Here is a 12,795-nt window from a genome sequence, read left to right as displayed (position 1 = left end):
AAAGTGCTTGTGTTGTGTTGTGATGGTCCAACCATTCATATAAAAATTGGGAACTTCAAATAACGCTGCATAAACCAGTCACCAGCCAGGATTTGTACAACTGCAGAGGCAAAGTGCTACTAAGAACGTCGAAGAGAGAACAGGGGATAGTTGATTAGATTGGTGAGGTAATGTGATAGGCCATTCTAAAGAAATGTGTTTTGAGAGCACTCTTGACACTATGGATAGTGAGAATTAACCGTATTGTCTGGGGTAGAGCATTCCAGAAAACTAGTGCAGCATGAGTGAAGTCCTGGAGATTGGAGAGGGAGGTTCGGATTATAGAAGATGTTAGTCTTAGGTCTTAGGAGTGTTGAGCAATACCATCCGATACTTGAAAGTATCGGTATCGGATAGTATCGGCTGATACCCGAAAAGTATCGGATATCGCCAATACCGATACCCGATACCCATACAAGTCAATGGGACACCAAGTATCGGAAGGTATCCTGATGGTTCTCAGGGTCTGAAGGAGAGGAAACTCTCCTTCAGGCCCTGGGATCCATATCAATGTGTAAAATAAAGAATTAAAATAAAAAATAGGGATATACTCACCTCTCCGGCGGCCCCTGGACTTTACCGCCGTAACCGGGAGCCGTTGTTCCTAAGAATGCGCGCTTGAAAGACCTTAGATGACGTCGCGGCTTGTGATTGGTCGCGTAGCGGTCACGCGACCGCTACGCGACCAATCAGAAGCCGCGACGTCATCTAAGGTCTTTCAAGCGCGCATTCTTAGGAACAACGGCTCCCGGTTACGGCGGTAAAGTCCAGGGGCCGCCGGAGAGGTGAGTATATCCCTATTTTTTATTTTAATTCTTTATTTTACACATTGATATCAATCCCGATACCGATTCCCGATACCACAAAAGTATCGGAACTCGGTATCGGAATTCCGATACCGCAAGTATCGGCCGATACCCGATACTTGCGGTATCGGAATGCTCAACACTAGTCTTTAGTTGAGTGAAGAGGACAGATAGGGTGGTAGACTGAGATGAGGGAAGAGATGAAGGATGCTGCAGAACTGTGAAGAGTTTTGTGTGTAATAGTGATGGCTGATGGTGGTGGCGTCAGTGTAGCGGTTGAAGTGGTGTAGTGGTAGAAATATGATCCTGCATTCATGATAGACTGGACAGAGGAGATTGTAAAAAGGAGGGAAATTGAACAGTAGAGAGTTGAGGTTGTCAAGGTGAGAATTAATCAGTGCAACAGTAAGAGTTTTCACAGAGTCGAAGGTAAGAAATGAGATGTTTTGTGGAGTAGGTGACATGAGAGAGCAAGTGATCAGATATAAGGAGTGAAAGAGAAATCTGAGTCTACAATCACCCCAAGGTAGCGGGCATGGTGTTTGGAAGTTATGGTAGAACCACCCATGGAGATGGCACTTTCAAGTTTAAGTAGGTTAGTACAGGGGAGATACAAGCAGAGTTCAGTTTTAAATAGAGGGAGGACATGATGCTAGAGACGGCAGACAGACATTCACTAGTATTTTGTAGTAATGTGGGGGAGATGTCAAGAGAAGAAGTGTGTATTTGGATGTCATCAGCATAGAAATGGTGCTGAAAACAAATAGTGGTGGTGTAAAGAGAGAAGAGGAGGAGGCCTTGGAATGAGCCCTGAGGAATCCTGACAGTAAGGGGAAGGGGAGGGGATGAAGAGCTGGCAAGTGATCCACTGTAGGAGCGGTCAGAGAAGTAGGAGGAGAACCAGGAGAAAGCGGTGTCCTAGAGGTGGATAGAGCGGAGCATAGTGAGGAGAAGCCGGTGATCCCCAGTGTCAAATGCTGAGGACCAAAAGAAGAAAGCCGAACATGTGGTCAAGGAAGGATAGGAACAACCATAAAAGTAAAATACCTTTATTTATGCAAAACTTGGTAAGTGGTAACACCGTGCACAGAGGTGCACACACAGATAAAAGTGAAGCATACTTGTTTATATTAAAAAAGTCATAAATGACCTTCAGTGACCACCAGGTGAAAAATATATATCACAAAATTAAATAAACATGCTATGTAGTATATATCCTGAAGACATATCATAAAACTGCTGCTATGTTAACAATCGTCCCATATAGTAAGTACAGTGTGTACGGAAAGTATTCAGAGCCCTTTACATTTTTCACTCTTTGTTTCATTGCAGCCATTTGTTCAATTCAGAAAAGTTAATTTTTTTCTCATTAATGTACACTCTGCACCCCATCTTGACTGAAAAAAACTGAAATGTAGTAATTTTTGCAAATTTATTAAAAAAGAAAAACCGAAATATCACATGGTCATAAGTCTTCAGCCCCTTTGCTCAGTATTGAGTAGAAGCCCCTTTTGAGCTAGTACAGCCATGAGTCTTCTTGGGAATGATGCAACAAGTTTTTCACACCTTGATTTGGGGATCCTCTGCCATTCTTCCTTGCAGATCCTCTCCAGTTCCATCAGGTTGGATGGTGAACCTTGGTGGACGCCATTTTCAGATCTCTCCAGAGATGCTCAACTGGGTTTAGGTCAGGGCTCTAGCTGGGCCAGTCAAGAATGGTCAAAGAATTGTTCTGAAGCCGCTCCTTTGTTATTTTAGCTGTGTCATTGTCTTGTTGGAAGGTGAACCTTTGGCCAAGTCTGAGGTCCAGAGCACTCTGGAAGAGGTTTTCATCCAGGATATCTCTGTACTTGGCCACATTCATGTTTCCTTCAATGACAACCAGTCGTCCTGTCCCTGCAGCTGAAAAACACCCCCATAGCATGATGCTACCTCCACCCTGTTTCACTGTTGGGATTGTATTGGGCAGGTGATGAGCAGTGCTTCGTTTTCTTCACACATACCGCTTAGAATTATCACCAAAAAACTCTATCTTCATCTCATCAGACCAGAGAATCTTATTTCTCATACACTAGGAGTCCTTCATGTGTTTTTTAGCATACTCTATGCGGCTTTCATATGTCTTGTACTGAATAAAGGTTTCCATCGGGCTACTCTGCCATAAAGGCCCAACTGGTGGAGAGATGCAGTGACAGTTGACTTTGTGGAACTTTCTCCCTTCTCCCTACTGCATCTCTGGAGCTCAGCCACAGTGATCTTGGGGTTTTTCTTTACCTCTCTCACCAAGGCTCTTCTCCTCTGATTGCTCAGTTTGGCTGGACGGCCAGGTCTAGGAAGACTTCTGGTGGTCCCAAACTTTTTCCATTTTAGGATTATGGAGGCCACTGTGCTCTTAGGAACCTTGAGTACTGCAGAAATTATGTTGTAACCTTGTCCAGATCTGTGCCTTGCTACAATTCTGTCTCTGAGATCCTTGGCCAGTTCCTTTGACCTCATGATTCTCATTTGGTCTGACATGCACTGTGAGCTGTGAGGTCTTATATAGACAGGTGTGCGCCTTTCCAAATCAGGTCCTATCAGTTTAATTAAACTCAGCTGGACTCCAGTTACTGAGTATTACCATCTCAAGGAGGATCAAAAGGAAATGGACTTAAATATTAGTGTCTGAGGAAATGGTCTTAATACTTATAACCATGTGTTTTTTCAGTTTTTCTTTTTTATTAAATTTGCAAACATTTCTACATTTCTGTTTTTTTTAGTCAAGATGAGGTGCAGTGTACAGTAATGAGAACAAAATGAACTTTTTTTTAATTTACAAAATGGCTGCAATGAAACAAAGAATGAAAAATTTAAAGGGGTCTGAATACTTTCCGTAGTTACTGTAAGTAGATAGGGGGGCCTAAATCAAAACCAGATACAACTTTATAATGCTATTATAAAATATTAAGTAATGACCTTTGTGGTTTTGACGCGGTAGCTGGATCAGACCCTAAAGGGTTACTGGGAAAAATGAAACCGTGCGGTGTGCAGAAAGGGGAGATAACTGCAGCATGGTAGATAGATATGCAGGAAGATCTGATTACCTGATGGTTGATAGATCACGTGTGGCACACGTCCCGACATGCGTTTCAGACCTTTGTCCTTCATCAGGAAGTGTTCTAAACCAAGTGTCAAATGTTATGAAGATCCAGGAGACCAGCAGGGAGCAGTGACCATTATCTGTTTGTAGATCACTAAAGATTTAAGTGAGGGCAGTTTCAGTAGAGGGTAAATGCTATAACAATAAAAATCATTTTTATTTCTATAGCACGGGAATATTCAGCAGCACTTTATAATTTTAAAGAGCAAAAATCAGATTGTAAATGGTCAAAAAGAGCGTTATCTGAGGGATAATTAATTAGACAAGTTTAGAGTTGAGTAGAGATTTGAGACCGGGCTGTAGTTTGCAGTGCAGTCCTGATCCAGGGAAGATATTTTTAAAAATGGGTTTATGACTGCGTTTTTGAAGGAGGAGAGAAAGATATCGGAAGAAAGAGAGAGGTTAAATATTTTAGTTAATAGTTAATATTTTTGTAAATAGTGACAGCTGGGGAGAGGGACTGGAGAAGGTGTGAGGGAATAGGGTCACTCTTGCAGATAGTAGGATGAGTAGACTTGAGGAGCCTTGTTTCTTTTTGCTGAACATCAAGACAATCTCATAGTAGAATAATTTCTATTCATGCTCATCCAACATACTTCTAATCTCTTCTATCCTCCCTCCCAGACAAGGAGATAGTTATCAGTGTAATGTCATGATATTTCATTTCCTCTGACTGATTGGCATACAACTACAGTTCTTCTCTCCGATATCATGACTAAGGGTGCTTGGTCACCAGAAACGCGTTGATATTGCATTTTATCCTTTGTTATTGCTGATGTTTTTATCATCCACCGAGCACATTTTCTAAGTAAATAAAGAAAAGGTTTTTTCACTATCTCGCTGAGCTGGATTCCTCAACAGTTTTGTATTACAATGCGATGTTAACCTGAGATTTTACATACAGAGAACTGCTGTTTGTAAAAGCTCATGCTAAAATCGCATTGCATACGGATGCCATACGGAACTCACTTGTTGCAAGGAAATCGCATCATGACATAGCAAACGGATTACATATGGATCACTGTTCAGAGAACATTGTTGCGATTCTTGTCCGCCAAAATAGGACAGATTTTTTATACGGCAAGTGTGACTCCAGCCTTAGCATGTCAATCTCCGACAGCGACATTTCACATGGCGGAAGCGAGTCATTAATCCCGCCCATCTGCACCCATGTCACATGATCATGGGACACCGATGGGTTGGCATGACTCCCTGAGTCTGCAGGAGACCCATATGTTTGTCATTGACGAATGCAGAATGTGGTTGGCGCTCATTGCAGGGGCTCATTTTAGCTACACACAGCAGAGTTTCAGCCCAAGAATTTTTTAGTGCTCGGAGTTTTAGTTTTTCTTGCCGCAGCTGAATGATTTACATCTGTTAGCCAGCATAAGTACAGTACGTGTGGGGGTTGCCTGGTTGCTAGGGAATCACCACATGTACTTATGCTGGCTAACAGATGTAAATCATTCAGCTGCGGCAAGAAAAACTAAAACTCCGAGCACTAAAAAATACTCGGAGGACCCCCGAGCGTGCTCGAGAAATCCTGAGTAATGAGTATATTCGCTCATCACTAGTTACTACAGCAAATCACAGATCATCCAATTCCCTTCACACTCACACAGACTCTGCAGGTTCAGCACCTCCCTGTCACTGGCATCTTTGAATTATTATTTGCAGAGTGACAGCCCTCTTATTTCGCTGCTATAAAGCACATGTACACCACAAGCACATATAGCTCTTTAAATATCTATCGGTAATAATCAGTTTTCTTGACCTCCTGCTTTAAGGCTGTAAAATCCTAAAATGGCTGCTGTGCGCTGGATTCCCAGCCACACCATTATCACTGCTTTAAAGTGTCCTTTGTGCTGCTTCTGAGCATGTTTTACACAAAGCATTACTGGGATTCCCTCTCTGTGCTCTGTGTATGGGAGACGCCACAACAGCTAGTGTCACCACATCAGCTCAGAGTGAACTGAAAAATACAGACCAGAAATTGTGTTATTCCTCATGTACATACACGTTACAGATGATTCTGAAAAGTCTCCTGAACTGTTAGAAACTTTTTAAAGTGGAATGCTTTTTATAAAGTTTCACTTTTTAAACTTTTATGATCTTTTAAGAACATTATTAATCATTAAAAGTTTTCCTCTTTAGTGGTTTAGAACACAAGAGACACATGATGTAATGGAAAACTTGTCCTAGTGTTTTTTACAGCCCTTTCCTTTACTGTATATATATATAAACAGTGGGAGTAACTGTGTGTCTGATCTCACAGGAGACCACTATGCCGGAAAAAGCTGCGTCCTCATCATCCAAATCTAATTGACCAGAACTATCGTTATTCACAAGCAACGAGAGAACTTGGCAATATCGGTAACAGAGAATTGATTATGCAGGAAGATGGGAGAATCTGATGTAAGTACATTTTCATTGTTGAAGCTCTTAGAGAGCGGATGAACATTTATGACATAGAAATATTATTGTTGGTCTGCTTGCGGTCATTGATTTATGAATATTAATTCTTATGATTATAATAAGTGTAAAGGAAAGGTTTTATATGGTTTAATGAAGAGGTGAAGGAGGCAGAACACATGTAGGTGGCGAAAGATTAACACCATAGATCATAAAATAGTTGGCGGAGAGAATATGTGAGACCAGCTGGCGACCAGAGCGTATGAATGAGTCTGATTTATGCACATATACGTCATTATTGGCTCATCCAAGCAGATATGGGCTGTGAAGGATAAGACTTGCACATTTCAGTATACTCACACTCTCTTTGCACATTTTTTTTTAGTTTATCATTCCAACATTTAATATCGGAGCAGCCATAACATTTTGCTTTTTTGAAAACTTTTGCAGGTGAGGACTTGTTTTCTAAACGTTAAGCTGCAGGTTACACGACACACAGAAGTGTTGCAGTTACATTAACCTTTATTGTGGGTTAAATGCGAGAAAAAACACAAATGAACTCATTTTATTTTACACCATTTATTGATAACCCTTTGCAAAATGTTCACTGCAATTATGGGATTACAAGGATACCAAGTAGATCTACAGGTGCGTCTCACAAAATTAGAATATCATCAAAAGTTAATTTATTTCAGTTCTTCAATACAGAAAGTTAAACTCCTATATTTTATAGATTTTCTATGGGGTTAAGGTCAGTCGAGTTTGCTGCCAATCAAGCCCAGTGATACTGTTGGTTGTAAACCAGGTATTGGTACTTTTGGCAGTGTGGACAGGGGCCAAGTCCTGCTGGAGAATGACATTTCCATCTCCAAAAAGCTTGTCGGCAGAGGGAAGCATGAAGTGCTCTACAATGTCCAGGTAGACGGGTTTGGCCTTGATATAACAAACTGGACCAACACCAGCAGATGACATGGCTCCCAAACCATCACTGATTGTGGAGACTTCACACTAGACCTTCAGCAGCTTGGATTGTGGCCTCTCCACTCTTCCTCCAGACTCTGGACCTTGATTTCCAAATGAAATGCAACATTTACTTTCATCTGAACACAAAATCTTGGACCACTGACAACAGTCCGGTTCTTTTTCTCTTTGGCCCAGGTAAGATGCTTCTGGCGTTGTCTATTGGTCACGAGTGGCTGACACAAGGAATGTGACACTTGTAGCCCATGTCCTGGACACGTCTGTGTGTGGTGAAGCAATGACTCCAGCAGCAGTCCACTCCTTGTGAATCTCCCCCAAATTTTTGAATGGCCTTTTGTGAACAATCCTTTCCAGGCTGCGGTTATCCCGATTGCTTGTGCACCTTTTTCTACCACACTTTTTCCTTCCACTCCACTTTCCATTAATATTCTTGGATACAGCACTGTGTGAACAGCCGGCTTCTTTACCAATGACCTTTTGTGGCTTCCCCTCCTTGTGGAGTGTGTTAATGACGCCTTCTGGACATCTGTCAGGTCAGCAGTCTTCCCCATGATTGTGGAGCCTAATGAAACAGACTAAGGGACTTTTATAAACACTTAGGAAGTCTTTGCAGGATTTTTGTGTTAATTATTCTAATTTATTGAGATCATGACTTTTGGGTTTTCATTGGCTGTAAGCCATAATCATCAACATTAACAGAAATAAACACGTGAAATAGATCACCCTGTATGTAATGACTCTATATAATATAGGAGTTTCACTTTTTGTTTTGAAAAACTGAAATAAATTCACTTTTTGATGATATTCTAATTTCTTGAGAAGCACCTGTATATTAGTTAATGGTTTTTGGCAATTATTTAACAATGAGATTATTGTTTTTGGCATTATTTTTAGTAACTTTCTTGGGGGGAAAAAAATCAGACTGATACTTTTTTTCTGTATAAAAAGGTGTATTTGTATGTGCCTATTCTTCACTTAGAAGAATACTATTTAGGGTATTAGGCAGAGTAAATTCTCTCCTACTCCGAGGTCCGGCCTGGTGTTGGAGTTCTCACTTTCCATACTTGTCGTTCTGAGTATAAGATTCAGCAAAGACAAGCTCTAAAATAAAACTAGCTGTCCATATAAATCTCATGACAGCGGAACCCACCAGAGCTTTACATTATTGCAGAGTCCGGATGTGTTGTGCGACCTTGGGCCAGATTCTCAGCTGTCTAAGAATGATCTTCATGACCAGAAACAAAATCACTGCCATTTACTCCTACTTCACATATTTGTGATTGTTTTCTCTTACATTTAAACTTGGACGGATTTTCCTCAGTGTTTTAGATCGGAGTTCCATCAGTGATTTCCATGTATGTAACAATAGGTCTCTTTATGATTATTTTATTTTGAGGACACAAGGTCTGCAAAAAAAAAACACGGCGATGTGGATAGCTCCATAGAGTATAATGGGTACACTTTCCGTCTGTGAAAAATACAGAACTCGTACATATAAAACAAAAATCCAAATCAGGCCTAAACTCCCACTCTTTTTTTTTAGCAAAGAGATGAAACCAAGAAAACTCTTTCTTCATTTGGTGCAATGGGTTTCACAGATAACTGTACTGTAAGTCCTTGGGTTGTCCAGGACAAATCAGTAAGTCTGCAGTCACTCTGTGTGACTGCAGACTTATGCATCCCCCACCAGCGCATGTATTGTGTGCTGCAGGGATTCGCCGGTTTCTAACCCAGGACTGGAGGGTATGTATGAGTTTTACTTACCCCCGGAAAGTGGGTGTAGTCTTGCTCCATACAAGTCTCTGGAGAGCGAGGCTTCACCCACTGGCCAGGAGATTGTATAACTTATACATACCCTCCGATCCCGGATCGGAAACCGACGAATCCCTGCAATGGACAGTGCATGCGCTGGGGGGATTCATAAGTCTGCAGTCACACAGAGTCACTGCAGACTTATTCATTTGGACCAGATAACCCCTTAAAAAAGGGTATTAGGGGTATTCCTGGTCTTGCACTGTATTATATTATGCATACACATTTGTTTGAATTAATGTTTTTACTTATTCACTTTCTTCTTTTGCTATCGATTCAGGTGAACAATTTGACCACCGAAACACATTTTTTCCTTTTAGGATTTCAAAGCAACTACCATTCTACTATCTTCCTCTTCTGTCTTCTCCTGGTGGCTTTCTGTGGGACATTATGTGGGAATCTCCTGATCATCACCGTGGTGTCCACCAGCAAGATCCTCCACACTCCAATGTACTTCTTCATCTCACACCTGTCCATCAGTGACCTTTTGCTATCCATCGATATTGTCCCCAGTATGCTCCACATTCTACTGAAAAATGGACAGCTAATTTCTCTTACACGTTGCATGACTCAGTTATATTTTTTCTGTGTCTCAGAAGGATGTGACTGTCTTCTTCTCACTGTGATGTCCTACGACAGATATGTGGCCATTTGTAATCCCCTTCGTTACACCACTATCATGACAAGGGACCGTTGTGTTATATTGTCCACCATTTGCTGGGCGATGGGTTTTTCTGTCGCATTGATGTATTCTGTAACAATATCGATGTTGAGTTTCTGTGGACCAAATATCATTGACCACTTTTTCTGCGATTATGTTCCTTTATTTGAAAATTCTTGTTCCAGTACTTACGCTCTTGAGTTAGAGATCTTTGTAATGTGTTTCATCGTATTGTTCATGCCTCTCGCGGTTATTATTGTATCTTATGCTAAAATAATTGTCACCATCTTGAGATTTCAGTCCAATGTCAGCAGACAGAAAGCCTTCTCCACCTGTAGCGCCCACCTCATTGTGGTCTCCATATTCTTCAGTACGTTATTGAGCGTTTATCTTTTCCCGAAAGGAGAGCAGACTGTGAACATCAGTAAGATCCTATCCCTGCTATATACTGTATTCACTCCATTGGTCAACCCCATTATATACAGTCTGAGGAATAAGGACATAAAGAAATCTCTAAAGGAAATAATCAATAAATGTGTAATGTATAACAGTAATAAAATAAACCATTGATAAAATTATACGGTAAACAGTATTTTACTAGACTTTGAGTGCCAATGGATTTTATTTGCTTGTAATATTCATCGTTTGAGTTGAGTAATTAGATTTTCAGGGTCCAGGTCCAGTAGTCACATCCGTTGTCCATGTTCAGACCTGAGCACCGTGAAACTTTTTATTTATCAGCGGCATCTCTGGTGCTTTTTTTGATAAGTTTGATTTCATTATTTCATGTGTGAATTGCACCACATATTAATGACATTGCTAATCAGAAGAGGCACCGCTAGAAGAGGCTCACAATGCTCTAGTTTGGCTGTCAAAGTCTACTGACGTGGCTACAGGACCAAAGTACTGCAAATAATTTTGCTCAACTCTGCTCCTTATTTATATGCTATGAATAGTGATGAGTAAATATACTCGTTACTCGAGATTTCTCGAGCACGCTCGAGTGTCCCCTGAGTATTTTTTTGGTGCTTGGAGATTTAGTTTTCATCGCAGCAGCTGAATGATTTACAGCTATTAGCCAGGCTAAGTGCATGTGGGGGTTGCCTGGTTGCTAGGGAATCCCCACATATAATCAAGCTGGCTAGTAGCTGCGGCAAAGAAAACGAAATCTCCAAGTACTAAAAAATACTCGGAGGACACCCGAGCGTGCTCGGGAAATCTCGAGTAACGAGTACACTCGCTCATCACTAGCTATGAACTTTTAAAGGTTCTTTTTCCTATAATGTGTTCATGTGACACATGTTTTCATTTTCATATTATCTATAGATTTTTTTCACATGTTGCATGGAACTTGTAAATATTGAGGGAATGGTAAAAAGTTTAGAAAAATTTTGCAATTAATTTCTTCTAATTTTTTTTTTTACTGCATAAAGATGAATGAGAGCTTAGAAAAGCTGGATGTGTTTATAATACAGTCGTGTCCTCTTTTACATTGCTCTTAATTCAGCATTTCCTATGCAATCTGGTGCAAGATGATCAACTTTTCAATAAAAAAAAGATTTTGTTATATTCATGTGCTACATACTATACATTTCTATTTGAGTTGAGCGGATCAATCCATGGACGATCAAGTTTGAGACAAATTTCATGAAATTTGTGGTATCATGCACATTTCGAACACTTCAATTTGAGTTTTGCAAATTAAAAACTTGGCCAAAGTTTGAAGCATCAGAGAGCAGACTAATGTCTTTTTATGTTTCTGCAGGGGCCTCCTCCTAATGCCCTGCAACTATGACATCTTATGAATTAACATACTTTGTACAGTGGTGTTCAGTACTTAGGCCATCACAGATCAGCAGTTCCCAGTGGAGCACAGGTTGTATGGCAGAGTCACTGGATTAATCTCTCTCTTCTTTAGTTTAACTGTTATGGTTAGTGGGTCTTCTCTCTTGCTTGTAGAATGTAAGCTCATATGATCAAGAAGATTCTATCTTTCTCTCCTGTCTCTTAGTAGAGTTTAAGTTCTTATGGTCAGTAGGGTCCTCTCTCTCCTGTATAGTGTAAGCTCTTATGGACAGTGGGGTCCTCTCTCTCCTGTAGAGTTTAAGCTCTTATGGTCAGTAGGGTCCTCTCTCTCCTGTAGGGTGTAAGCTCTTATGGTCAGTGGGATCCTCTCTCTCCTGTAGAGTGTAAGCTCTTATGGTCAGTGGGATCCTCTCTCTCCTTTAGAGTGTAAGCTCTTATGGTCAGTGGGGTCCTCTCTCTCCTGTAGAGTGTAAGCTCTTATGGTCAGTGGGGTCCTCTCTCTCCTGTAGAGTGTAAGCTCTTATGGTCAGTGGGGTCCTCTCTCTCCTGTAGAGTGTAAGCTCTTATGGTCAGTGGGGGCTCTCTCTCTCCTGTACAGTGTAAGCTCTTATGGTCAGTAGGGTCCTCTCTCTCCTGTAGGGTGTAAGCTCTTATGGTCAGTAGGGTCCTCTCTCTCCTGTAGGGTGTAAGCTCTTATGGTCAGTGGGATCCTCTCTCTCCTGTAGAGTGTAAGCTCTTATGGTCAGTGGGGTCCTCTCTATCCTGTAGAGTGTAAGCTCTTATGGTCAGTAGGGTCCTCTCTCTCCTGTAGAGTGTAAGCTCTTACGGTCAGTGGGGTCCTCTCTCTCTTTTAGAGTGTAAGCTCTTATGGTCAGTGGGGGCTCTCTCTCTCCTGTAGAGTGTAAGCTCTTATGGTCAGTGGGGTCCTCTCTCCTGTAGAGTGTAAGCTCTTATGGTCAGTGAGGTCCTCTCTCTCCTGTAGAGTGTAAGCTCTTATGGTCAGCGGGATTCTCTTTATTTTGTAGAGTGTAGGCTCTTATGGTCATTGGGGTCCTCTCTCTCCAGTGGAGTGTAAGCTCTTATTATAAGAGGGGTCCTCTGTCTCTTCTGTTGGGTTCAAGTGTAAGAATCTGTTTTGT

The 12,795-nt window shown here is 41.2% G+C and overlaps 1 protein-coding gene across 1 annotated transcript in view; it reads left to right on the top strand.

Moving 5' to 3' along the window:
• LOC143773250 (olfactory receptor 10A7-like) overlaps positions 1 to 10,440 on the top strand; it is a 43,136-nt gene extending 32,696 nt beyond the window's left edge. The window contains exons 2-3 of the mRNA XM_077260741.1: positions 6,260 to 6,399; positions 9,470 to 10,440. Coding sequence (XP_077116856.1) covers positions 6,385 to 6,399; positions 9,470 to 10,420 — 966 coding nt within the window. The 5' untranslated portion in view covers positions 6,260 to 6,384 and the 3' untranslated portion in view covers positions 10,421 to 10,440. The remainder of the gene's footprint in view (positions 1 to 6,259; positions 6,400 to 9,469) is intronic.
• The last annotated feature ends 2,355 nt before the right edge of the window (positions 10,441 to 12,795 follow it).

Source organism: Ranitomeya variabilis, chromosome 5, assembly GCF_051348905.1.
Source record: "Ranitomeya variabilis isolate aRanVar5 chromosome 5, aRanVar5.hap1, whole genome shotgun sequence".
In the NCBI taxonomy this organism is placed as follows: Eukaryota; Metazoa; Chordata; class Amphibia; order Anura; family Dendrobatidae; genus Ranitomeya; species Ranitomeya variabilis.
This window is presented reverse-complemented; position numbering and strand designations above follow the sequence as displayed.